Source organism: Vipera ursinii, assembly GCF_947247035.1.
Source record: "Vipera ursinii genome assembly, chromosome: 3".
Classification (NCBI taxonomy): domain Eukaryota; kingdom Metazoa; phylum Chordata; class Lepidosauria; order Squamata; family Viperidae; genus Vipera; species Vipera ursinii.
In genome coordinates, this window is record NC_139516.1 from 35,542,520 (window position 1) to 35,568,272 (window position 25,753).

At 36.3% G+C, this 25,753-nt stretch overlaps 1 protein-coding gene across 10 annotated transcripts in view; it reads right to left on the minus strand.

Annotated features, from left to right (window-relative positions):
* The window catches only part of PPP1R12B (protein phosphatase 1 regulatory subunit 12B), a 118,121-nt gene that overhangs the window by 54,614 nt on the left and 37,754 nt on the right, over nucleotides 1-25,753 (minus strand). For 9 of the 10 annotated variants that reach the window (XR_014492297.1, XM_083361082.1, XM_083361080.1 and 6 more), the window contains exons 10-17: nucleotides 22,832-23,032; nucleotides 21,812-21,894; nucleotides 20,062-20,187; nucleotides 16,001-16,186; nucleotides 5,908-5,998; nucleotides 5,032-5,229; nucleotides 1,631-1,814; nucleotides 550-662 (exon numbers count right to left, since the gene is read on the minus strand). Coding sequence is in view for 9 of the 10 variants with exons in the window: in XM_083361082.1 (XP_083217208.1) it covers nucleotides 550-662; nucleotides 1,631-1,814; nucleotides 5,032-5,229; nucleotides 5,908-5,998; nucleotides 16,001-16,186; nucleotides 20,062-20,187; nucleotides 21,812-21,894; nucleotides 22,832-23,032 (1,182 nt within the window). In the remaining variant the exon portion in view is untranslated. Of the gene's footprint in view, nucleotides 1-549; nucleotides 663-1,630; nucleotides 1,815-5,031; nucleotides 5,230-5,907; nucleotides 5,999-16,000; nucleotides 16,187-16,825; nucleotides 17,009-20,061; nucleotides 20,188-21,811; nucleotides 21,895-22,831; nucleotides 23,033-25,753 lie in introns of all 10 variants that reach the window. The other variant, XM_083361075.1, reaches the window with a different exon arrangement.

Genomic DNA, 25,753 nt, shown 5'->3' on the forward strand with positions numbered 1-25,753 from the left:
TAAACCAGCTAGATAAATTTCAAAATTGATCTTGGAGTTTCAGTAACTTTCCAAATGTGTGCTGGAGATTGCAAAGAATCTGAGAATTACACCCAGTAGTTCAGTTAAGGAACTATGATTTAGCTATATTCTAGATAAGATGATGAGCAAAACAGTGCAAATACATGACTGCAATGAACATTTAAAAGTTTGACAGACTAATTTGTAGCAAAATACTATTGAAGCTCTTGTGAATCGATTAATTACTTAAGCTTGCATCCAACAGTACTACATTATTATTTTAATTAGGGTTGTATACAGTAAGCTATTGTTTGCATTTGATTGGTTTTTAATCAATTTTATTCCTACCTTTAGACTAATTTGACTTTCTAAGCAATATAACAATTATAGTTTCGCTTGTATACATTGAAGGTCTTTTGTTTTAGAATTACATAATGCCCTATGTCCTTAACAATTAGGTAGGGGTATATGTCTATTCCTCTATCCATCCCAGTGGATCAGAATTTAATCTTTCATTCTTTGGTTTCATTTATGAATGACAATACCTACATCCTTTGTAAAGAAAGAGATTCCAGTGCCTCTCCGTCTTTCTTTTGGTCGCCTTCTCTCTCTTACTGACTGCTTGTTTGAAGTTCTGTCATCCAGGTCCTGACCTTCGTATTCTTTTAAAAGAAACATAGCTTTAGCTAAAAATAGTAATTTATTCAACCATGGGACCATTTTCAAAAGAAGGTAAGATAGTACTCATACAGAGGGATTTTTTTTTCAGCCTTATCATCTACCAATCTATATTTAAATGTTTAACACCAAACCACTCGGTCTATCTAGTAGAGGTAGTCCTCAGTTAATAACCATTTGTTCAGTGGCTGTGATTTGCATCTTTTCCTGATGGCTTCCCAGAAGCAAAATCAATGGAGATGCTGACAGGAAAATTGCCAGTGGCTTGGATAGGTTTCTCCCACCCACGGACACCTCACTGTGCTTGTGCCTCTCCCTTGGTCACTTGTGCACACTTGCATACTTTCTCCCATCTGGCAACAGCCACTCCAAGCCCTAACATACTAGTGCTGCATCTCTCCACCACCTATGCACTCTTTGTTCCCTGTCCCACCTGACAGTCACTTACCTGCCTGCTGGCCTGCTTGCAAGCCTCCCGGGACTTGCAACTTCCTGCTGGCTCCCCCACCAACTTTGGTTGTTGGAAGGCAGCAGGTAGTTGCAAGGATATACTTGATGAGTGACCAACAGCAATGGTTACTGAAGGGGTTGCTAAGCAATGTGATCACATGACATTAAGCTTTATGACCGTCTTGCTTAGCAATAGAAATTCTGGCCAAGTTGCCATCATAACTCAAAACCTGTAATGGATTCAAATATTGCAAGAGATTACTGATTCAAAAAGAGAAAGGGAGAATTACTATTCTTCCCAAAGAAAAGGTACAAGATTGGCCGCAAATAATTGTAATAAAACTACTTGAAGAAAAGTATCCTCTCTCTCTCTCTGAGTGTATGTGTTTGCGTGTGAGTGTGAGTGTGTATGTGATGCTGATGGGCTGATATATTTAATATGCCTTTCATACAGACACAGATTCAAATAGTTATAAAATATAGCAATATAATAAATAAATACCATTTTTCTCCATGTTGCCAGCTGATGTGCTTTGGTAATCTGCTGAGCTCAATGAATCAGGAGATACAAATCTATTTGTCTTGGGCATGTGAGAACTTGAATAAAGACTGGAAGTTAAGGAAGGAGAGACAGCAGTTGTAGGTTTGTCTTGTTGTGCTAGGTATCTCAATCGACGACTGGAAGACTGGAAGAAAAACACAGGCAACAGCAATTGGTACAAAGGTAATGAACAAAGGCTACACGCTCAGATTAAAACTAACAGCATTATATCCCTTTAAGCAGAGTTGAATATATATGTATACAAAATAGTACTCATTATATTCTTACTGTTATGTATATAAAAACCAAGTGTAAGAGCTATAACTAGGTGAAAAAAGAGAATATATATATAGTCACTCATGTTTGGATCAACACATGATTCAACAAATGTAATGTGTAATGGGGCTCTCACTTCTAAAACCCTTATGTGGGCCTAGTTATTTGTCTGCTCCGGTTTCTGACTGTCCTGTAAGATTTGACAGTTGGTTCTTTCTGGATCCCATCAACTAGGAGCCAAGGAAGCAGGGCTTCACTGCCATGGCATCTTCCCTCTGAAATAACATTCTCTCCCCCCAAACCCCAAATTTCCATGATCCCCACCCAACTGGCCTTTCAAAGAGCACTGGAAACATGGCTCTTCCCCCAGGTCTTGGGTTAAGGGTACGCAGAGCTTTTTTCTGTTTTAATCGCTGCTGACTTTATCTTTCAGAACTGATTGGTGTTCCCTCTTAATGACACTAATTTTGAGTGCTATCTTTTTATTTTATTGTTTGTATATATTAAGCAGCTCAGTGTAATTGGAGTTTTGGTGACCTATAAATTTAATTAATAAAATAACAAAAACAAAAACCAGAACTTTTTGGACCAGGATTGATCACCTCTACCCACTATAAACATTATATTTTTTATAGTTATGATCAACATGTACCTGCATCTTAGTCCCACTGATGATTTCAAAATGATTTAGATTGCAAATAATGCAACTAACCAATCTTAATTTTTTTCAGGACTCTGAACAGAATATATTTCAAATGAAAGAAAGCTTCATTTTATATGTATTAGAAAAATAAATATTAGCAATTATTTTCTGAGATCTTCAAATATCTAGATCTTCTTTTTCATTGGGGCATATAATCATCAAATAGATATTGATATGAGTCTTTGCTGTTGGCAGCTGATCAGGAATGGTATTCTGGAAGTATAGTAAAGTACATTAACTCAGTATACAGGTGAAAAAGGCAGATTCTCTGCTGTACTTTCCATTTAATAAGAATTGAAAATAAAATTGACAGGATTATAACTCTGTTTACGATGCTATGGCTAAACATGGAATAAATGTTGTATATAAAGGATACATTATCTAACTAATTCGGACTTCAGCTTCTCTGAGCCCAGACCAGCGTGGGCAATAACAAAGAATTGGGGAACAGTAGTCCCAAGCAACTAGACAGCAGCAGGTTGCTTGTATCTACTCTTCATAGTTCAGGTTTCTCAATCTCAAAATGGATATGTGCATACATGAAAATAATTCCTCCTCTGAGTAAAAATGAAAAACTGAAGGCAGAAATGTATAAAATTACTTGTTATATAAATAAAATTGTTAACTGTAAGATTTTTATACTCAAAAAGCAGTAATAGGCCTAAACTGATTTTAAAAGGGGATTAGATACATTCATGGAAGCAAATACTAATAGTTTTGATGGCTATATATCAGTTCTAGTATCAGAGCTGATTTGATATAATACAAGTAAGAGGGTACTATTATAACCATTCTCTACTTCTGGGTTTCCCATAAGCACCTGGCTGACTTTTCTCTGATCTGGCAGAACTCTTAAATTATAATTATTCTTGTTCACATCTTCCGCAGAAGCTATTTAATGACATTTAAAAGGCATTTATCAAGTTATGACATCTGGCCCTGCCCTTGAAATAAAATGTCAACACTACTAACACAGATTTGTTCCAACAAGTTATACTTGGACAGATCATAGTCATTGTCATTGCTGTGACAATGCATGTCCACGCTCTGACAACTGAGAATCAGCAGCCATTTTACTTTTGTTTTTAATGTGCCTTTTCTGTTCTTTTAGAGTTCAGATGTAGATGGGGAATGGGGTAAATGCTTGAGGTTTTAGCTAGCCATAACAATGCAGAAATGTGGGAACTCAAGGATGTTGTCTGATAAGCTTTTGGCAGGCTGAGGAGCCAGAGAGAAAAGCCCAGGTTTTGCGCTAATTGGGAAATGTGATTTATGACAGCTTTTGTGGGGTGGGAATTGCAACTTGTTACTTTGTAACTGGGGGAGGGAATCTCAGTTTTGGGTTCAACTATGTAAGTGCTGATACTTTGTTTCCTAATAAAATGTTCTTTAAGGAAGAATTATTGCCTTGAAGTTCTTTTATTGGTTTCATCTATTAGAACCATGACAGTCATTCTGAATACCGTGTTTCCCCAAAGACCCAGCCCGATAGTAAGCCCTATCTTGATTTTGAGGGGATGGGCCTAATAGAAGCCCTATTCCAAAACTAAGCTTTAGTTTTGGGCAAGGCATACCCTTAAAAATCAAGCTAAGGCGGGAGTAAGGGGTGAAGCTGCCCCACGCACCCCACACCCACTTACCTTACTGGTAGGACCACTACAGTCAGGCCTCCCACACCCCGACACCTGTCACACCACTGCTTGACTTCTTCTGTGGCCACTTGCTACCACTTGTGACGGGCCACCATGTAGCGCAATGCGCCATTGCTGATCCTCCCGGCAGGACGCCGCATGGCGCTTTGGGCCGCTTCTGTTGCTGCCGGCAGGGGGCCATGTGGCACTTCAGGCGGTTTCTGCTACGGAAACAACCCGAAGAGCCATGCCGTATCCTGCCACAAACAGCAGAAATGGCGCAAAGCACCATGTGGTGTCCTGCCAGGAGGAGCAACAGTGCAATGCGCCACATGGCATCAAGCCACAAGTGGCAGCAAGCAGCCGCAGAAGAAGTCAAGCAATGCCACGACAGGTGTCGGGGTGTGGGAGGTATGGCTGTGGTGGTCTTAAGGTAAGACATTCTCTGAAATTAAGACCTAGTGCTCTTTTGGAAGCAAAAAAATATAAGACCGGGTCTTAATTTTGGGGAAACATGGTATCAGTATAATCAAATCTGCTGATTAAGTGGTATATTTCTTCACAAAGATCCATTGCTATGGTATAAAAAAAAGAAAAACATTAGAGAAATGAAAAGCTACTTCTTTTAATAACCATCTTGTAGAAAAGATCGGATACAAATTAAATAATACTTTTTCCTTCAAACATAATTCAAATCTGTTACTCAATAATTTTGAAGAAAAAAAAAGGTTTTTTGTATGGCTTCCACTTACCTCTTCATCCAAATTTCTAGTCCATGGTGAGTTGGCCTCCTTGGATTCTGTTCTGGCAATATCTTCTTGTTTTCCACAGCTTCCGTCGCTAGTTCTAAGCCTGTCTGATCTTTCACTTGGCTGTTCCTGAGTAAATCGCTCTGCTCGAGACCGGCTAAAAGTTTTCTCTGCCTCTTGCAGGTCTGTAAGTGTTATACCCTGACAAATAAGACAGTCTTTTTTAATGTGGTGTCTCTTTACAGCAGGGGTCCCCATCCCCTGGGTCAGAGACCAGTACCAGTCTGAGGCCTATTAGGAACTGGGCTGCATAGCTGAAGGTGAATGACAGGCGAGTGAACAAAACCGAAACCACCTCAGGTCCAAGGAAATTTTTTTCCATGAAACCAGTCCCTGGAGCCAAAAAGGCTGGGGACTATTGCTTTACAGTCAATAAAAATCCCTTCATAAATTATCCTTCCCACAGTGAATAAGCTTAGTAAAATTCTAATCAGGGCATAGTCAGTCCGATTAAGTAAACTCAAAGTTGGGAATTGCTACTTCAAAGTATGCTAACTTAATTATCTATTAAATATAGCATTTCCAAATATTCAATATGAAGTAATGGCAAATAAACATTTCTTCTCTGATGAAAAATAATTAGCTTTTTAAAAATAACAATTTACCTATCATATATAACTTGTTAATAATATTCTTCCTTGAAAATAGATATAAACTTTGAAAAATAATATAAACTTATTTAAAGCAGGCCTTTTAATGACCAAAGATGTGTAAGATTTTTTCCATTCCAAAGTGGATTAAAGAAAAAAAACTACACAAGACAAATTAAATAATTTAGAAATCACATTACCTTCTTCTATAGAAATTAATATTTCTTACCTGGGTAGATCTGCGAGTCTGACGAGCTTGCCTAGATCGAGCTTTCCTTAGAGATTCTGCTTCTTCATCTCTTACAGGTGTCAGATATGACCTAAAGTATAATAAAAAAACAACAATCCTTTAAACAGAAAAATAGCTTATGCCAATAAAAATTTCTGCTTATTCAAACAGTCCAGGTTTTCATCTGCTGCAGGGTATGAAGAGGGACCTTACATTAAAAATAAAACATGAAAGCAATTAAATTATTGAGTTAGGGTTAGGGTTACTCTTAATCAGTACAGCTTCCTTAAAATGGATACATTTAAGAATACATTGACAATATATAATTTTGAATTATATTAAATTGCAATATTATACATAGGCTATGTTTTAGCTATAGATGGGGGTCAATAAAAACCACCTGGGCAACTCTAATTTGAATTTCAAGTGTTATTTAGCAAAAACATAAATTGGAAACTATATATTGGCATTTCCTCCCATTTGTGTTTTGCTTCCTTCTATGCTAGGCACAGTACATTTGCATTTGAATACAGGGTGCAGTATTCCTGTAATGGCATATTTTGGGATATTTGGCTATGTAAAGATCATATGTGACAAGGCCTTGAATCCTAGGTCTAAATTCTCCTTGTTCAAGTTTCTTTCCTGTTGTAACATCATTACTACTAAAAAAAATAGTGTAGAAATTATTGTATTCTGTTTCCACAGTGTCTTGCACTTTATTTTTTTTAATAAATACCTACATCCAAGTTATCAAAAAGACTAACACCTTCTCTTTCAGCACACCCACCAAAATAAAGGTTAGTCATGACACAGAACCTGAGAAATTGAAAAAAATGAAATAGTTGATGAGATCAGCCATGCTAATTGGAGCTCATGGAAAAAGTATATAGGTAGTCCTCAACATACGACCACTACTGAGCCTAAGATTTCTGTTGGTAAGCGAGACAGTTGTTAAGTGAGGTTTGCTCCATTTTATGACCTTTCTTGCCACAATTGTTAAGTGAATCACTGCAATTGTTAAATTAGTAACATGACTGTTAAGTAAATCTGGTTTCTCTATTGATTTTGTTTGTCAGATGTCAATGCTGGGTTTTTTTTAGTTTTTTAGTTTTGCCAGCAGCTAATTTCTATCTTCCGTTTTGCCACTCCCCGTCGTGGGGTTGTTGAACCAACTAGATGGTTCTGCCCTAGGCGCTTAATGGACCCTGAGCGGTTCCAGGCGGCGCTTGGGTCCCCACCTGCCACCTTAGTTCACACCTCGGCCGATGCCTTAGTGGAAGCCTGGGAAAAGGCAGCCACGGAGGCACTCGACCAAGTTGTACCCTTGCGGCCCCTGACCCGGTGCAGATCCCAGTGGGCTCCATGGTTTTCCGCGGAGCTCCGGGAGATGAAGCGTCGGAGACGGGGCCTAGAGAGCTGTTGGAGGTCCAGCCGGTCTGAATCCGACCGATTGCGACTAAGGTCCTCTATGAGGTCTTATCTCGCAGCGATGAGGACGGCGAGATCTAACTAGTTTGCTACCCTCATCGCGTCCGCAGATAATTGCCCGGCTGCCCTGTTTAGGGTGACTTGCTCCCTCCTTAATCAGGAGGTGAGGGAGGAGCCCTTGCAGGGTTGAGCTGAGGAGTTTAGCCAACATCTGTCGGACAAAATTGCTCGGATCCGGACTGGTTTGGACTCCGACTGGGCAGAGTCTGACGGTGAGGACATGGGTGGTCTTGGTAAGGTCATCTGGGAGGAGTTCGATCCTGTGACTCTGGAAGAGGTGGACAGGATTATGGGGAAGCTGAGCTCCACCACATGTTTATTGGACCCGTGCCCCTCCTGGCTGGTTTATTCGGCTCGGGAGGGGACACGAGGCTGGCTTCAGGCAGTGATAACTGCTTCTTTGAGTGAGGGCAGTTTCCCCGCCGCCTTGAAGGAGGCGGTGGTGAGACCCCTCCTCAAGAAGCGTGCCTTGGACCCAGCTGTTTTAAACAACTATCGTCCGGTCTCCAACCTTCGCTTTCTTGCGAAGGTTGTTGAGAGTGTGGTGGCACATCAGCTTCCTTTGTTCCTGGAGGAAGCTGATTATCTGGACCCATACCAATCGGGCTTCAGGCCCGGGTACAGCATGGAGACGGCATTGGTCGCGCTGGTGAATGATCTCTGGCGGGCTCGGGACAGGGGTTGTTCCTCTGTCCTAGTCCTATTAGACCTCTCGGGCGGCTTTGGATACCATCGACCATGGTATCTTACTGCGGTGTCTCAGGGGGTTGGGAGTGGGAGGCACCGTTTTACGGTGGTTCTCCTCCTACCTCCCCTGCTCTCTGCACCTGCGTGACTATCTTATCATGTAACCATAGTGAATCTCACATGTCCAGCCATGTTATGGTTTCAAACTGTTTTGTGCGCATGTCTAGAAAAAGTTTCTCACAGTTACTCTGTTACTCTTCTTTCTCTTCTGCCTGACGAGAGAATGTAGTCAGTTTAGGTCTTTTGTTTTCTCATTAAAAGTTTTACAGTAGAATATGCCTCGGATTTCTTTCTTTGATGTTCACCATGCGAATGAACCACGGTCCATCCTCTGATAGGAAGTTTAATTCTTCCGTGACATTTGGTAGCATGGATTGTTTTTATTTCATGATTTATGGCTCCTGATAAGAGTTTAGGCGATTCAGATAGCTAGTCCAGCAACTGAGGAATGCTGTGATCTATTTGAAATATGCCATGGAGGAGAAGAAGGAGGAGAAGAAGGAGGAGGAAGCCCGTTAATCAGTCTGTTGCGGAGGCTGCTGCTGAGGAAGAGACAGCTATTTCATAGGAACAGCTTCCTTCCAGTTTACAGACTCTGATTGCATCTGCTACACATCTTGATGAAGACCAAGCAGCTTCTGATTCCAGGTCAGTCGCACCATTTTCTGATTTTCCAGACCCTCAAGCTGATGCCCCAGTAGTAACATATGCTCATGGGGATCAGGCTGATTATGAGAGGCATGGTGCTAGACCTAAGGCTTCACTAGGGAAGGAAGTGATGTATTATCCCCCTAGCCCTGAGCAAACTATGCATGAGAAGGCTCTTCAAAGCTATTGTCATCAAATTGAGATGTTTGAACAAGAGCTGCAAAAGGCGAGGATGTGTGCAGCATGGCATACGAAGCATGGGAGAGCCTCTGCAAAAGTTGATCACATGATCCCAGGACACTGCTACTGTCATAAATATGAACCAGCTGCCAAGCATCCAAATTTTGATCACATGACCATGGGGATGCTGCAATGGTCGTAAGTGTGAAAACAGTCATAAGTCACTCTTTTCAGTACTGTTGTAACTCTTAACAGTCACTAAATGAATGATTGTAAGTCAAGGACTATCTGTAAAGTAAAGTAATGCTCTGACTTTATCTGATCCTCTTTGAAAACTATCCATATTGGTGTCCATGATTACATTTAGTTGTAGTAAATTTTAGTTTAACTATGTCCTGTGTAAAGTAGGATTTCTTTTTGCCTATCTATAATCACCAATTTTGATCTTCTGAAACAATGAATGATCCCAGATTCTAATACTGTGAAAGAGAAAGAAGAAACTTATTTACTTTTGTCATGTCCTTCCTAACTCAACTGTTTTGATAAATGTATATTCCATGTTTCTTCAAGAAAGTCAAACCTATCTACATAGCATTCTCTCCTCCACAAATATAATTTTGTGAAGTAAACGTGACTCAAAGGCACCATTTGTCCCAAATCACTAGTGAGTATCTGTGGTTGAGTGAGGACTTAAACCCTAGTTTAGTCCAATACCATTACTGTCATTTTGCAATATTATCAGCCTAAGAAAAAATTGGAGGAGAAGGTATAATGAACATTCTTGTCCCCAAATTCCTAAAGGAAAAGTAGCATAGAAGTCAAACAAATAATGGCTGAATAAGATTTAATTAACACTGTATAGTATTGTCATCTATATTATGATTTTGAAAATTGTAAAGTACTTTAGTGTCAGGCAGATTATTTTAGTTGAATTCATCTGAAATGATGGGACACATTTTCAAAGTAAACAAAAGGAACAACATAATTCAAGAAGCATCATTCAAAACTCAAAAGTAGTGGAAAGTAGTATCTCATTATTATATGAAATATGACATATGATAAATAATATCTAGCTAATTTGTGGTTTAGACAACTGATTCTTCAAGTAGAAATTAGCAGATAACTTTAAAAGTTAGAAAGTATTCCATTTGAGATTAAAAAGACAGCAAGTCATCTACTGCCATCTTGTGGAATGAAAAAATCTAGAAAGATGAATATCTACAAGGGAAAAAGACAGGCAATTGTTTGCCTTAATTACAAAAGACTTGTAAGATTATACTTCCCTCTACTTTAAATATCAGGATGTATGTCCGCATAACCATTTAAATGTTAACTTTTACTACTAAAATGTTTGCTTGAAGGAAAATAGTTAAAACTTTAGCCAAACTACTCAGTTTACAAGTCTGCTCACAGTTCCAGCACAAGGTAGATAAACAATTAACTATTATTTTCTGAGCATAAAGACCTAAAAAGAACATTGTTAGTTAAATATTGTGGTCAAATTAAGCAAGCATGCAAAATCAATTTAATTAAAATTAAAAAATACAGCGCAATAGACAATACATAAATAAATAAAAGGTATTTTAACTATTTTGTTGGGAGGAAACAGCAATTTTAGAATAACATTTTAGGATATCATTAACATACCCATATTTTTCTTCACATCCTTTGTAATGATTGCAAGTATATAGGTTTATATGCTTGTATTTATAAGTTATAAATACAGTTAAATAAGTTACTTGCTGCTCTGTTTTATCTGCCTAATTTCCCTTCACCTTCACTTTCAAAATTAAGTCTAAAGATCACCAAGAATTCCCACCTTGAACCTTTACAGACAGACTGCCCAAGAAGCTGAAATTCTTGCAGGGACCACCGCATAGGAAATCATAAATTCAATAATAACATACAAGTCCTGACCTCTTCAACAACAACAAAAAAAATGCAGCTTGCTGTCTGATAAAGCAACAGTAAACTTTTCTCTTCCGAACATGGAAGTAATAGGAAGTCTGAAATAGCAGACAGAATTCTTCCCTATCCTACATTATCATCAGCACTGGCAGCTTGCTTTCTAAGAGGACAAACTTATCGCAAAGCAATTAACAATGAAAGCAGGACTGATAAGCACTTTCAACAGTAGGTGTTGGATGACTGCAAGCTTCTTTAAGCCTTAGTCCTTTGCTGTCCAACCCTAATATAGCATGAAGGGACAGATTACTTTTAGTTCCCTACAGACTAAATTCGTTAAGAACATTTAACCAGGTTAAGGTTAACCTTAACCAGTTTAAGGATGCAGTGAGTACACAAAGTACTCTGGCTAGTTCTTCTGGGCCTAAGCATAATTATGCAGACATAGACTGTTTCGTTAATTTATAGTTTTGTTTATTGTGCAACTTCAAATTCAATTGATTTAAGAAGACCCAAGTTAAAGAATCAGTCACATCTTAAAAGGACAATTCTGGAAACCTTTATTTTAATGAAAATATTACTGAGTGCTATACACTATACAAAAACTTGTACACTAAAAATATCTGATTCTATAACTTACAGCATAGGAACCCAAAGCTTCAAGCCAAAGCTTCAAGCCAAATTTAACCAACAAAATCCCTCCATCCTCTGAAATGTTTCCTGAAGCCTCTCTTCGGCCTGCTTTCTTTTTTTCTCTTGATACTTGCAACTTTAAATACTTCAGATAAGCAAACAATATCCCAATCAAGGAACTGGGGTTTTAGCTTTTAATATTGTTTTAATTGTTGGGCTTATGTAATTTAATCTATTTTAATTTATACTATTTTTATATCATATTTTATGTTGCCCTGTAAACTGCCCTGAGTCCTTCGGTAATAGGGCGGTATAAAAATTTAATTAAATAAATAAATAAATAAAAAAAATAAAAATAAACTGCCAAACATGTTAACAATAAATAACAACCCAATCAAGCAAACACCAAGATCACTCCCACCAACAGGGACAAAACAAACCACTAGTATAAAAGAGAGCAAACCCCACGGCCTACGAGCACTGATGATGTTACCTAGTTTGATAATAAAACATCTGCAAGAAAACATCCAAGCTCAGAGAGCACCAAGGACCACATACTTTAAATAAATGGCATCACATTAAAGCAATATTTACTGTTTGTTTTTCCAAAAGTAGTATAAAGAAGCCTCTCAACATTCTCTCAACATTTGCTTTGCTGATACTATGTTCTAGAAAGAAGATACAGACAGAGCCAAAAGTATTTGTACCTTCCACTTTTTCCCAAACAATCCCAATTTGCCATAAAATAAGTTGCAACTGATACAAGTAAATGGCCACCGCTGTTCTTTATTCCATAGTACATTGAGCAGGAATTTTACTTTTCATATAGGCCTTAATATATTCTTGTAAATAATAAAACAAGTGAAAATAGCCCGGACATAATTTCGGTACTTATAATAATTACTTATAACTGGTGCTTACTATTTACAAAAATGTGTTAAGTCATAGATCAAAAACAAAGTATTCTCTATGGACTACGGAAGAATGGATGGTGGATGCCAAAAGTTGGCCACATTGGTAGCTTAGCTTCTCATCTATCATAGTTTTCATAGAGAAGGGACACATATAAGTTGTCAAAAACAAAGAAATCTTAAAAACATTATTTTTTTAAAAAAAATGAGATGGCAAGTAGACATTGAAGAGGCTGCGGGAAAGAGTAAAGGGGGAATCTAGCTAGTAGTAAAGTTGTTATCATAGCTTATGTGAATTGAAAGAGAGACTATTGGAAATGGAATGTTGTTCTGTTGGTTTCTATTCAGTGTAAGGCTAGCTGGGAAATCTAAAATGAAGTGAACAGTTGACCCTAATGAGGATTTATGGGATGCAGAATGAGACTTGGAGAAGACAAAGTTAAGTGTTTGAAGGTATAATCCAAAATAAAAAGAACACTGAAAAGAAAAAGCACCATAGGAAACTTTTTTTCAAAAGCCATGGGCCACAAATTAGATAGAAGTACAGAAAATCAAAGGCTTGCTTATCTGAAGATCATTAGCCAAAGTGAGATTGTCTGTCAGGTCTATAGACTATGAAGGATGGTATTTTGCCCATACATTTGACAAGCCCTTTCCTTAAACACATATGGAAAAATAGGACTAGTCCTAATATCTAATGATATAAGGGAGTGTTTATATGTTAGGAACACAATATGTTATGATTGTATAATGAAAGATATGGCAAAAACTATTTTGCCATGTTGTGCTTACTAGAAAAGGGGGCAAACTGCCCCCACAAAAAAATGTAAACCCATTAGCAGAAACTTGAAAGTGCTTGTCTGCTCCTACAAGGCATGGCTGATACTAAAATTGTTTCGTACTATTTCTGTAAGTTCCACAAAAAGGAACAAAAACTCGAACCTGTGTTATTCTGTTTGTTTCAATCAGATACTGGAACATATCCTATCACACCTACCTGAATATACTGTAATTCCATACTAGCAGGAGCCGTGGTGGCACAGAAGAATGCAGTATTGCATGCTGACTCTGCCCACAGCCAGGAGTTCGATCCTGACTGGCTCAAGGTTGACTCAGCCTTCCATCCTTTCAAGCTCAGTAAAATGATGGCCCAGATTGTTAGGGGCAATATGCTGATGTTGTAAGCTGCTCAGAGTGCGCTGTAAAGCACTGTGGAGCAGTATATAAGTCTAAGTGCTATTATTATTCATTCTTTTATTAATAAGGTATATTCTGTACTAGGCAACTGAATGTCTCCGAGCTTTTGGGAAAATAGTCAGCTTGATGAAATAATTCAAGGTAGTCTACCACAGCTTACATCAGTTATCTGGAAAGAGATCAGGCATCAGACCAGTTCACAAGAAAGCTGTTAAGAAAAGGCTCTGTCTTAACAGGGCTGAAAAGTAAATTGGATTCTAAAAAGAAAGTAATCCAGTTACTGATATATGTGGCAATTTTATCTTACCAAAGATAAAGTTACCCCTGCAACTGATTTTGTTAAAGAAGAACAAGAACAGTATTAAAGAGGATTCTTTTCCTTTATTTCACCTATCAAAAGCCTAGCAAGTAGTATAATAGGAACAATCAATATTTCTTTGCTATTAATATATTAATCTGGAATGAAATGCTTAGGAACAACACGGTGGAGCTCAAGTTCTGTTTCTATCAGGCATTTCTGATCTATTAATAGAGTTATATAGCAGCCACTTCAAATTGATACTGTCCAATATTGTTTAGTTACTAAAATGTATGCAGCGCAAACTACTTTTGCTGATATTCATGCACAAAGGACTGTCCCTATGTTTCTCCTTTCTAGATATTACTGGAACAGGTTAAGATTGGATTACATCAAACGTGCTATCAGCAAAGTATGAATCAGAACTGTACAATCAGAGCTCGTACATAAAACCTGCAGATAGGGGACTGAACAAAGAATTGCACTTTCCAGATATCTTTCAGCACCATAAAGATATGAGAGTGAATCAAGAAATTAGAGCATCCAAATCAGTGGAACAGCACACTTTTGAAAGGAAGGACATTCCAGAGGGCTTACTTGTTCCTCCATAAAGTTAGCAATGCATTTAAATTTTAATCCAGTGACTTCAAATAGACAAGCAGCCTGTTATGGAGGCATCTTAATGATCTAATATTAGTCTGGGAGTTTATGTTATTGTTGCTAAGAGAAAGCTGTAGCTTTGGGAACAATGAGTTAGATAAATGTCCTACTGTGACAGCTGCCACTAAATGCTGACATCCCAAACTATAATACCTGGAAATATCTATCATTTTTCATGTTAAGCTTCTATTAAAAAACTTCTTAAAATATCGAGTGATCTGTCTTTCTCAGCACCTATTTTAAATCTGCGAATTGCTCCTTGTTTAAAAGTGTCATATGCTTTTAGCTAATATGAATATTCAGCAAAGCCTAATCAACAAGATCCTAAAGGAAATCAACCCTGACTGTCCTTTGGAAGGACAGATACTGAAAGTCAAATACTTTGGCTACCAAATGAAAAGAGAGGACTCCTTGGAAAAGACCCTGATGTTGGGAAAGACTGAAGGCAAAAGGAGAAGGAGACAGCAGAAGATAAAATGGTTGGATAGTGTCATCAACGCAGTGGCATGAGTTTGGGTAGACTCAGGGAGACAGTGGAGGACAAAGGGGAGCTGCCGGGCTATGGTTCATGGGGTTATGAAGAGTCAGATATGACTTAGCGACAGAACAACAACAAAATCAACAAGAAAATGAAACAATTGGCAATTCCAAATTCAAATGTAACTCTCATTTTCTACCATGATCCACAAAATAATGTCCAAGGGTCATTAAGTTGGTTAACAAAAAAAATATGTTTTGAAGCATTCCCTTTTAAAGAAATGGTAATTACAAAATGTGTGAGAAGAACTAATTTATATTCCAGAAATCTTAGATCAGATAGCAATCAGACTGCAATTTATTTGCTTGAACTTACAATCAAAGAGCAGATCAAGAATAAATCTGTAAAATTATGAGCAGATACTTGCAGTAAAATGCAAGCGGAATTTAAAAATGTGTTGAGAGAAATTCTAAGATTCAGTTATACAAACAAAAATTCTTTAACAAGAATTAATAGATAAAATGTAAACGCTTTTTACATTGATTCAACTTTTTAAACAGAATATTCATAACTCGTTCATCCATGGAAGAATTACCAAACCAAAATTGAGTCAAGGATCCATTTACTTCACATTTCCTGAATGACAACACTTATATCAGGAAATAGTTCATAAAATAGTGAAGAATTAAACTCTCTCAAATATGTTATTATATAACATGAATTTTAGTGTGAAAGTAATTTTTATATTCAAAAGTATATAACATGGCTGAGAGCACAACTTGAACTGTGCTAAATTATATGACCATGTTCTAACAAAAAGCAAAGCAAATTGACACGATTGTTAAAAGAAGGCAAACAAAAATTGGAAAACTTAATATGGTCTTACCTACCAGTGGATCTGTGTCATGCAGTAAATGCAAAGCATAACCCCATAAAAGGTTCACTAACCTCCTTCGATCCCTGGCATCACCAGTAGATGACTCTGTTCCAGTCAGTGAGTTAGAATTAGTAGTTGTAACACCATTGGAACTTCCAGGTACAGTGAGATTTGTTATGACACTTAATGGAATGCTAGAGGAGACAGCCTCTGTGCTCTTCTCTGTGGTAGAGTCACTTTGTTGTCGGTAAGGGGCTCTGAAACATACAAAATGACCTCATAAATAATTGTAAAACACCTTAGGAGAAGGAAGAAAAACAAAGTGAATTTCACTGTTAACAGAACAATTATCTGGGACATTTTTTTACAGTAATAGTGCTTTCTTCTTAGTGCATAATGACAGTTAATATGATTAAAAGTGTTAGAATAGGAATGAAGATAGATAATTCCCCAAACATTGCCCACCATCAGGTTCAGCTAGCCATTGATGTGTGCCGTTGTGCCCATAGTAAAAAAATGACAATAAAGGTGATCTTATCTTAAGCAATTGAGCACAAACAACAGAAGAAAAAGTTAACAACCAGAGAACTGTAATTAAAGAATCCAAGAAGAAATATCTTAATATAAATCAATCAGAATAATAAAGTTGAGTAGCTTTGAGGTGTGTTAGGATACAAATGTCTATATCTCTTTACAGCAGGTGCTTCTTTCTCAGGATCGTACAGCTGCTCGCCTTCTTATTGCCTAAATAACATATTAGTTGCAGCAAAACCATTGGGAAGAACATTCAGAATGAAATATTATGCCACCAGGAAAACCAGTGTCTTGACAGCAATAATACTGGGTTCCTTTATAAGCCCTCGTCATTATGATCTTGGCATATTATGCTCCCTTACCTGGTAGACTGGTAAACTGATGTTGTAGTGTTAGACCTGGTAGATGTTGGGCAAGGGGCAATTTGCCACTCTGTGCCCAATGAGGTAGATGAATCAAGAATAGTAGATGAGGTAGTAGAAGATGCATTGCGATTAGCTGAAATGTAGGGAGTGCTGATTTCACTACTTCTACCAAATGAAGCACTGTAAGACAGCAGAAAAATCAATTTCTTCATAAATTCTCTAGATATAATACTAAGACCAGCACATGACCTATTCAGTGCTCAAGAAATATTCCATAAAATGAAAAGAGAAATTAGAAATCAAGAATTGCTCTTTGGGTTACGATCAAGTGCTTATCATAATTGCCTAAGTTAAGTCAAAGAAGCAAGATATTGGATCAAGATTGAAGAGAACAAGCAATAAGAGAAGAAGAAGCAAAAGAAAATATGTGTTCATTGGCAAATATGTACCTAAATAAAATTATTCTGTTTGATAAAAGAATGAATGAAAGAGTCTAGACTAAGAAGAAAAGGTCAGAAATATCAAAGTTTTTTTTTAAAAAAAAAGTTTGCTAAAGTAGAATTCAAGGATGAATGATAAAGTGTATATGAAAATGCAAAAGACAAAGGAAACAAAATTATTCCTAACTTCAAGTTAGCCTGCACAAAAATATGGATATCAATACGAATTCCACAAAACCTCACAATCCTACATTAAGTTTTATAATACAGGTTGCTGAACCTATCAAAGATAATCGATAAATATCTCCACTTTACTATATTCAGGGAGGCACGACTCAGAAATAAAAAAAAATCATGTCATATTGATGATATATACTAACAGCTAAAATGATTTAATATTGTATTTGACTAATCGTATAATTATGTTTAAAATGTTTAAAATACTACATACAATATTTAATAAACTTGGTATAACATTCACATCTTGATGCTACCATGATTCTGCTTGAAAGAATGTCTACGTTTCCATAATAGAAATGGATTCTCATAGAGGATATATTAGTAATGATTGGTAATGATCAAAGAAATCATAATTCAGGTTGCTGCCAATACAAGAACTTTTTAGAAAGCATAAAAATATTTCAGAAAGATCACTAAGATGCAGCAAGTTCATTCAGCACTTGAAAATTGCTTTCTAGAAATGCATCAGAAAAAAAGATATGCAAAAAAATTAAGTGACTAAATGAACCAATTCTCAAATTTATTATTGAGTGTTTTTGTGGATTTATTCCTATTGAAAGATACAGGTGAATTGTTTTGTTAAGTACTAAACACTTGTAAGATGTACAAGAATAGTAATAGAAACTACCTAATGATCAACATATTCAATTAAATTGGGACATGAATCACAGCAATAAAAAATTCCTTAGAGATTACTCATAGGATCAAGATGGAAAAAAAAGAGATAAGGTTGAAAGATACATGCCAATGTGAGCAATAGATCTGACATTATGTATGCAGACTGCAGCATACAGTAGAATACATCAAATTTAATCCTTTCTTAAATAAACAGACTATTGTACCGGAAACAATATAAAGCAGACAGTCAATAATGCAAGAGTTTAGATTACAGCTTGCAACTTATCTGTGATCAGATAAATTTTATATTATCAAAATGCTGTGATTGTAAACAGACTAATTAAAAATTAAAATTTCTACTTTTTGTTGATCTAATAGGCAACAATGAATAAATAAATATCAAATACTTTAAACTCAACATTCTACTTAAACTAGCGAGTTGGTTTAGCAAAATAAAATGCCGCTATGAAAAAAAACCTGAAGCTTCTCTTATGTTTGATTACGATCCAGCTCTACATTTCTTTGGATTCCTATTATGTTGTTTCCTTAGGATATTCAAGAATTAACAAAACGATTTATCCTATACCTGATAATTTGAGCAAACTAAGGATTCTATGGATTGTAAAATCCAAGGACACAAAAGCTGCAACAAATCCTTGAATCAGATTAGAAGAAATGCAGAGTCATATAAATTTAATAAATAAATAAACAAATATTTTCACAAGAGTGTTTGTAATAGGCCTAACTAATAAGAGCATAAACAAAGAGGTCATTAAAATATTTAAAGCTATGTTTATAATACTGAAATATTTTTTAAAAATGAAAACGAATTGCATTGCAGGTAAGAGACTATGCCTATTATCATGGGAATTTATTTCTAATTGAGTAATGGGTCTATCTTCTATGTTCTTCTCAAGCTTTTGCCACCTGTATTATCCCAAAGCTTACCTAAACACGTGCTATCTCTTTAAAGACAGCTTGTGAGGGGGGAGGAATAATTTGTTTTGCCATTAGACTATTGGGCTGACATTACTGAGTACAATTCATTGTTAGGATAATTTACATGGAGAGGATTCAAAAAGTAATATAGCTTCCTTATCAGAACATAACTTGAGATTAGTACACATTTTAGTTACATTATCTAATGTGCCATTCCTGATATAAATGCCACATTCTCAGCACATAAGCTACTGCTGCCAAAATGTTTTCAAGTCTACTTTTAAACTCATCTAGGCTAAAAAATTGGCCATGTCTTATTCAGATTTATCCAAAAAATCCTGGATAACTCCTACAAATCTCCAGATGTTTGAATTGCACATCCTGACCTCTCAAATATGGCTTGTCCCCAGACTGTAATAACGCTGAAATAGATTTTTTTAAAAAAGAACTATATTTATTATTTCTATTAATGATTTGAATTGTTATTCTTTATAGCTACACTAGTATATATTTATGTCAGACTGTTTGTTTTTAAGATTAACATGATCTCACTACTTTTATTGATCTGCATAATCTTTTTTCAAATAACCCTTTCTCTGTAAATAATAATGTCTGCATATTTGTTTTCCAGGTTTTTTTAATTACTTCAAAGCAAATGAAAAAAGTGTATCATATTAATTTGCATATCACACAAGAAACAAAATTTTCTTCAATGATACCCACAACCTCCACTACAGTTTTAGATTAAAATAATACTTTCTTATATTTCACAAGTTATATTTTCTATATGGATAAAGTTTTTCATATAGAAAAAATAAAATGTTGATAAATCATTGGTCTAATTATGCAATCAAAAGAGGCAAGTAGACATGCTATATCATTTATCTTTTGGCCTTCTTTTTTTCTGGTTTTATGGCAGTCAGAATTTTTCCTAAACTATTTAAAAATAATACAGCCTTATATGCTTTTCCACCAAAAGTTTTAAATACACCTTACCTTTTCATATAGGTAGATACATAGGTGGAAGGTGTACCAGTTGTAGGGGCTTCATTCCCCTTTGGATCCTCTCTCCATTGTTGACGAGAGTAAGGACCACTCCGCACCAAGTTAACAGCAGATTCTCTAAAATGGCAAATTGGGAAAGAGATGGGGTAATTACAATTTTGTGTTTTCTATTCTTCAATTCTGACAATCTATGATAAGACACAAAGACTGTGTTAGGATAACATTATGTTATGCGTGGTTTAGCCCCAAACATAACCAAAGTCCTCCTCCCTTAACCTATATAAGCTAAAAATCACCATTCTGAGGTTCACTTTTAAATTGCTAAATCAACTGAATGCACTTTGATGAATTGTTCTGTTCAGCAGTGCTACTAAGCTGCATTCAGTTGGCACACTAAATTAAAAATAAATAAGGGATAACAGCAACCTCTTAAGCTCAAAACCATTAGAATTTGCTGGGACTGAGCATGTCACCAAAATCACCAACAGCATTGAGAAATACGCAGGTAGTCTTTAACAGCAGTATTTGAACTGTAATCACATTCTGATCTATTTACCCAAATCCAAGCAAAATGCATGGTTGCCAAGATCAAGCTAACACTGGAGAAAAAAATACTAGAAAATAAAAACCAGCTGTTTAAGACAGAGCATTTTATATAAATATCTTCTATGTTCCTGAACTGTCACTAAATGCTTCAAATATACCCTGAAAAGATTAAGGATTAAAGAATGATTAAGAATCAATTTTGAAGGACAGTTCTAATAGATAACTTTAAAATATTATGTAGTTTGAGTAAAGTGAAAAATATATATGAACATGTCCTGTGCTCCGTGCTTATTTTTCTATTTTATAGTAACTGAAATATGTCATTCTAAAATGGATATGTCATGTGAACGTACTGTACATGAAAAAAATATATATATTCAATTCTCTCATCATTTTTAAGGTGGTGATATAAATGAACTACAGCCTTGATGCAGGTCCAGAAGAGATGCCAGGGGCACAGTCTTTCTCTGTTATCGGTGAATGGTTTGAATATGTTGGGTCTGAGGATTCTTATGACTGTGAGCTTGGCCATTTGTTAATTCATTCCATGCTAGCTAAGTCCATCTAGAACAGGAGTCTGCAACCTTGACAACTTTAAGACTTGTGGACTTCAGCTCTCAGAATTCCTCAGCCAGCATAGCTTAAAGTCTTAAAGTTGTAAAGGTTGCAGACCCCTGATCTAGGAGGTGACCCGTGGTTGGGTTTTAGCACTTGTGAATTCTTGTTTGAGGGAAAAGGCTGTTCCTGCATCTCATAAGGAGGTGTCACGTTTGTCAGATGGAGAGTTATATAAATTTGAGAAATAAACAAAGAATAACTAATATATAATGGGAACATATATTACTGTATCAGAACAGTATTTTAGTTATATAACTTACATAACTTTAGTTATAGCTTAATGATAAAATGACTTGGCTGATCTCCATATGCTAAGCAGTCTTGGATCTGGTTGGTATTTGAATGGAAAAATTCTATGAAATAACAGGCCTACTGGCTAGACCAGGAAACTGGGGGGAAAAAACACTGCCAAGAAAACTATGCGAACTTGTTCATGGATTTGTATTTTATTGCAAAATGTAACCAACGTGTAGGAGAAATAAGGAAAGAGAGGGGGAAGGGAGAAAAACTGTCCCACAGATTCAGGTCATAAATATTTACTTCTATAAATCAGGGGCCATTACTGAAAGGCTCTTACCGGTTTTCCTTTTCTTCAACGTCACCTGTATTATTTAATCTTCGAGGGGATATTGAAGCAAAATAAATTCTATTATCCTTGTCCTGTTGAAATGAGAACAAATTCTTAACTTACAGCAATTTTGGGTCAAAAAATAATTATCTCAAACAGTGGCTGAAAAAATTATACAATTTTGAAATAAACTGTTTGAAATTAATTGCTTACCAAATTTTTACTAATAATTGCGCATAAATCCATTACAGTATTGTCTCAATTCCTACTTTAGAAAAATGTTTTACTTTTGTACAATTGTACAAAAACTTTGTACAATTTTTCTATCTCATACATTTCAGGACATGAAGCTTGTTTCAAACCCATAATTTTCTTATATATTACATACTGATGAAACCGGCAACTTCAGGAAGACATTAGGGAGAGACCAGTACCCTGGACCACCCAGCACTGGAATGTCTAAGGGCTCAACCCCTTCTTCCCCAATAATATTCGGAAGGATACAGAGAGGTTCTTTATCTCCCTCCAAGTGATCAATAGCCAGATATTAATAGATGGCATAACGTATCCAGAATCCATTTACTTGGAGACCAAGTATCAACTACAAGAATTATCTTGGACATTTGGATCCAGGAATGGTTTTTTCAAACAGAGCACATCATTGCCTTTTCCAGGACCAATAGCATCAGAGCTGAACCAATCCACAGAGAAAATACAATTAGAAGTAAATGCTGGATAGCATTGACCATGGTCAAGATCAGCATCAATATAATCTGTGTCCATAATTTAAAGTGAAGGAAAAGTGTTAGTTTTTGAAAAATAGAAGATAGATAACAATCTACCATAGGCTCCATTCCTCAAATGGAGTTTAGTCAATGTGTGTATAACAGAAAAAGCAAATCCTAATTCAAGTTAACAAGTATAACACTACACCAAAAAAAAAACCAACAACAGCAATTAGATTATTTAGCATTATTTTAGTTTTCAAAACATGGATTTCAAAGTCAGGGAAGCCAAATTATTCTGTACCTTCTCTTGGTTATCTAATAGTGCAGATATCCGAGGGGTTGAAGAAGAGTGGTAGATGGAGCTGCCTTTCTCTTTGAGAGTGTCAGAGGGCATGCTGCCCTCACTAAGTGCATTTTGGCTGCTAGTTTTCCTCAAACTTAGCCTCCATGATGATGGTGATTCATCTTTTTGTTCTTCAGTCTTGTTGAGCAATGGATTACACTGTAAAATATGATAGAGTGGCTTGACATAGCTGGAACACTCTCAATTACCTAATTCCAACACTATGAGTGTCAACAAGTGAACAATGACTCAGAGAGGTTGTAATTCCTTTCACTTTATGTCTTTAAGCAGACTTTAGCCAGTCATGTTTCACTTGAATTCCTGCACTAAACAGCAGCTTAGATTCAATAGCTTAAATGGCCCCTTTCAGCTCTAAGAGTTTGTCCCCTCTTGAGCAACTAAAATGATCCCTTTATATCTCACAGATGTTTTAAAGTTACTCAAAGGGGATCTCCGGGGTACATGTTGGCTTGAGAAGGACATATACAGTGGTGGGATTCAGCTGGTTCATACTGGTTCAGCAGAACCGGTAACTAAGTTTTGCTGAGTTCGGAGAACCGGCTGAATGAACACTGCTTCTGGAAGTCCGTTCTAGGCCTCAGAGGCCTGGAGGAGGCCTCCCAGGCCTAGAATGGCCCGCTGGAAGTGCATGAATGCCACTTCCAGAAGTTTGTTCTAGGCCTTGGAGGCCCAGGCCTGCATCCAATAAGAGAACTGGTTGTTCAGGTATTTGAATCCCAACACTGGACATATATGTTCTCTAGGATAGCACATTCTACTGAATGACAAAACAATTCACCGCCCTGAGTCCTTCGGGAGAAGGGCGGTATAAAAATTTAATAAACTTAAACTTAATTGCATATTAAATGCCAAGACAATTGTATCAAAATATCATTTTTTTCTAATTAAATTTATATAAAATGTGATACCTACATTTATAAATATGTGTGTTCCCCCCTTACATGTACACCCACACCAACTCTAAAATGCCAATTTGCCCATGTTAGTCCTTTTTAAAATCATGCATTATTCGATCTTGTTTAAACATATTACTATGATTTTTTTCATTTTAGAAGTGAGAGTCTGACTCATTCAAAACAAGTTATAATATATATATCAGAGGTATTATTAAAATACTTAGGTTCCAATAAACAGTTTAATTTAAGCTAAAAGTTCAACCCCTACTAACCATTTCAACATCACCTAAATAAATCAGAGGTATTAAATTAATTTATACTGTAATCCAATTAGTATCTAAATAGCCACATGCCAATTGGAGTGCTTAAATTGATTTGTCTAATAGGTTTTAGATGTTACATGATAAGCCATATTTTAAATCTGAGCTGGTCCTAAATCCTATGTGATATACTATTAGTAGTAGTAGTAGTAGTGTTGTGACTATTTTAAATGTATTGACTGTCCAACTCCAATTGATACTATGGTAGCAGATTGCTAAATTTCCATGCCTAAGTCAATCTCTAAATAGAAGTCCACATGTGAAAAAGAAATAAGAGTATTTCTGGTTTCTCCAAGACTAGAATCTAGAGTACAAATCACAAGAAGATGTATACTCTGATCATAATCAGTAAGAAAGTTAATTAAAATATTTGGAAAGAAATATCATCATTCAAACTTACAATAAAAGCAATTAGTGCATAGTAGACACTGGAGGCAGGTGATGGTGACATAAAGAAATATCCTAATTCTGACATACTAAAGCCAGCAGACTGATATAATGCTTTTGAAGGATTCATCTTTCATTTTGCTCTTCTGTGTCTATGAGCCACTCCACATGCAGCATTTAAACCCTCCCATAGTATGTTTGCAAGGCTACATGCTATTATTAATATTGGCCAGCAGAAGTGATTAACTGCAGCTCTGTTGCAGTGCATAGGAAACTACTGCAAAAAAAGATGCAACCTTATAAGCATTGTGGCTTTGCAGTAGGCCATTTCCATTGTAGTAGGCCATTCCCACTTCAGTCAGCCTATTAGTCCTTGACTCTCCCCTCTTATTGTAATTGTTAACTCAAAGCTATGCTTGAAATTATAAGCCACTGGTTAAACCACTTTAGCATCTTGAGAGTGTCTGAAATTGTTTTGTTAGAATGTGAGTAAATAGTCAATTGGCCAGTTCTTTAAACAGAAGGCAGGAACTAAGAGAACTTTGAAAGAAAAAGGAAAAGAAAAATATATAGTTGACAATTGGACAGAGACAAAAAGAGTAAGAAAATAACTAGTGTATCTTAAACAAAAGGGGAGGAAAAAGTCTGCTAAGACCTTGAGACAAGCTACACATGCCTTGTGTAATAACGGAACATTTATCCTTAAAAATAATTTTGTATGATATGTTCATAGAATGTTATTTGTTCATGACCAGTATTCATGATCAATGGGTAAATACAAGGTTGAAAGTAATACTTGCTGCCAAATGTCTAACACACTTTGCTACCACATAAAGAATAAGAGATAGCAATATCAATATAAAATCAAACTTCAATCTCTGAATGTTTGTCTTTTGATTTTCAGTGATATTTTAAAGAATACTTATCTAACTTGAAATATACTTGGAATAAATCATGCAACTTCTGTATAAATAAATCCTGATTTTGTTCCATTCAGCAATGTTGCAAAACATGTTCTCATCCCAAATTCAGAGCAGCAGCTCTGCAGCTTCCACCACAGTGAGCAGCTTTTTAAAAAAGAAAGGAAAAAAAACCCCTGATCCCTGTTACACAAATGAAGCATAAGGTAATGGCAAAACCGGAATGCAGGGGACTGATGGGATGTTGATTTTTCCATTCTCCTATTGATCAGAGAGGGAGCATTGGCCAGCAGATGCAAAATTCTCAGCAACTGCAGAGAATACAGTCATAAGAGG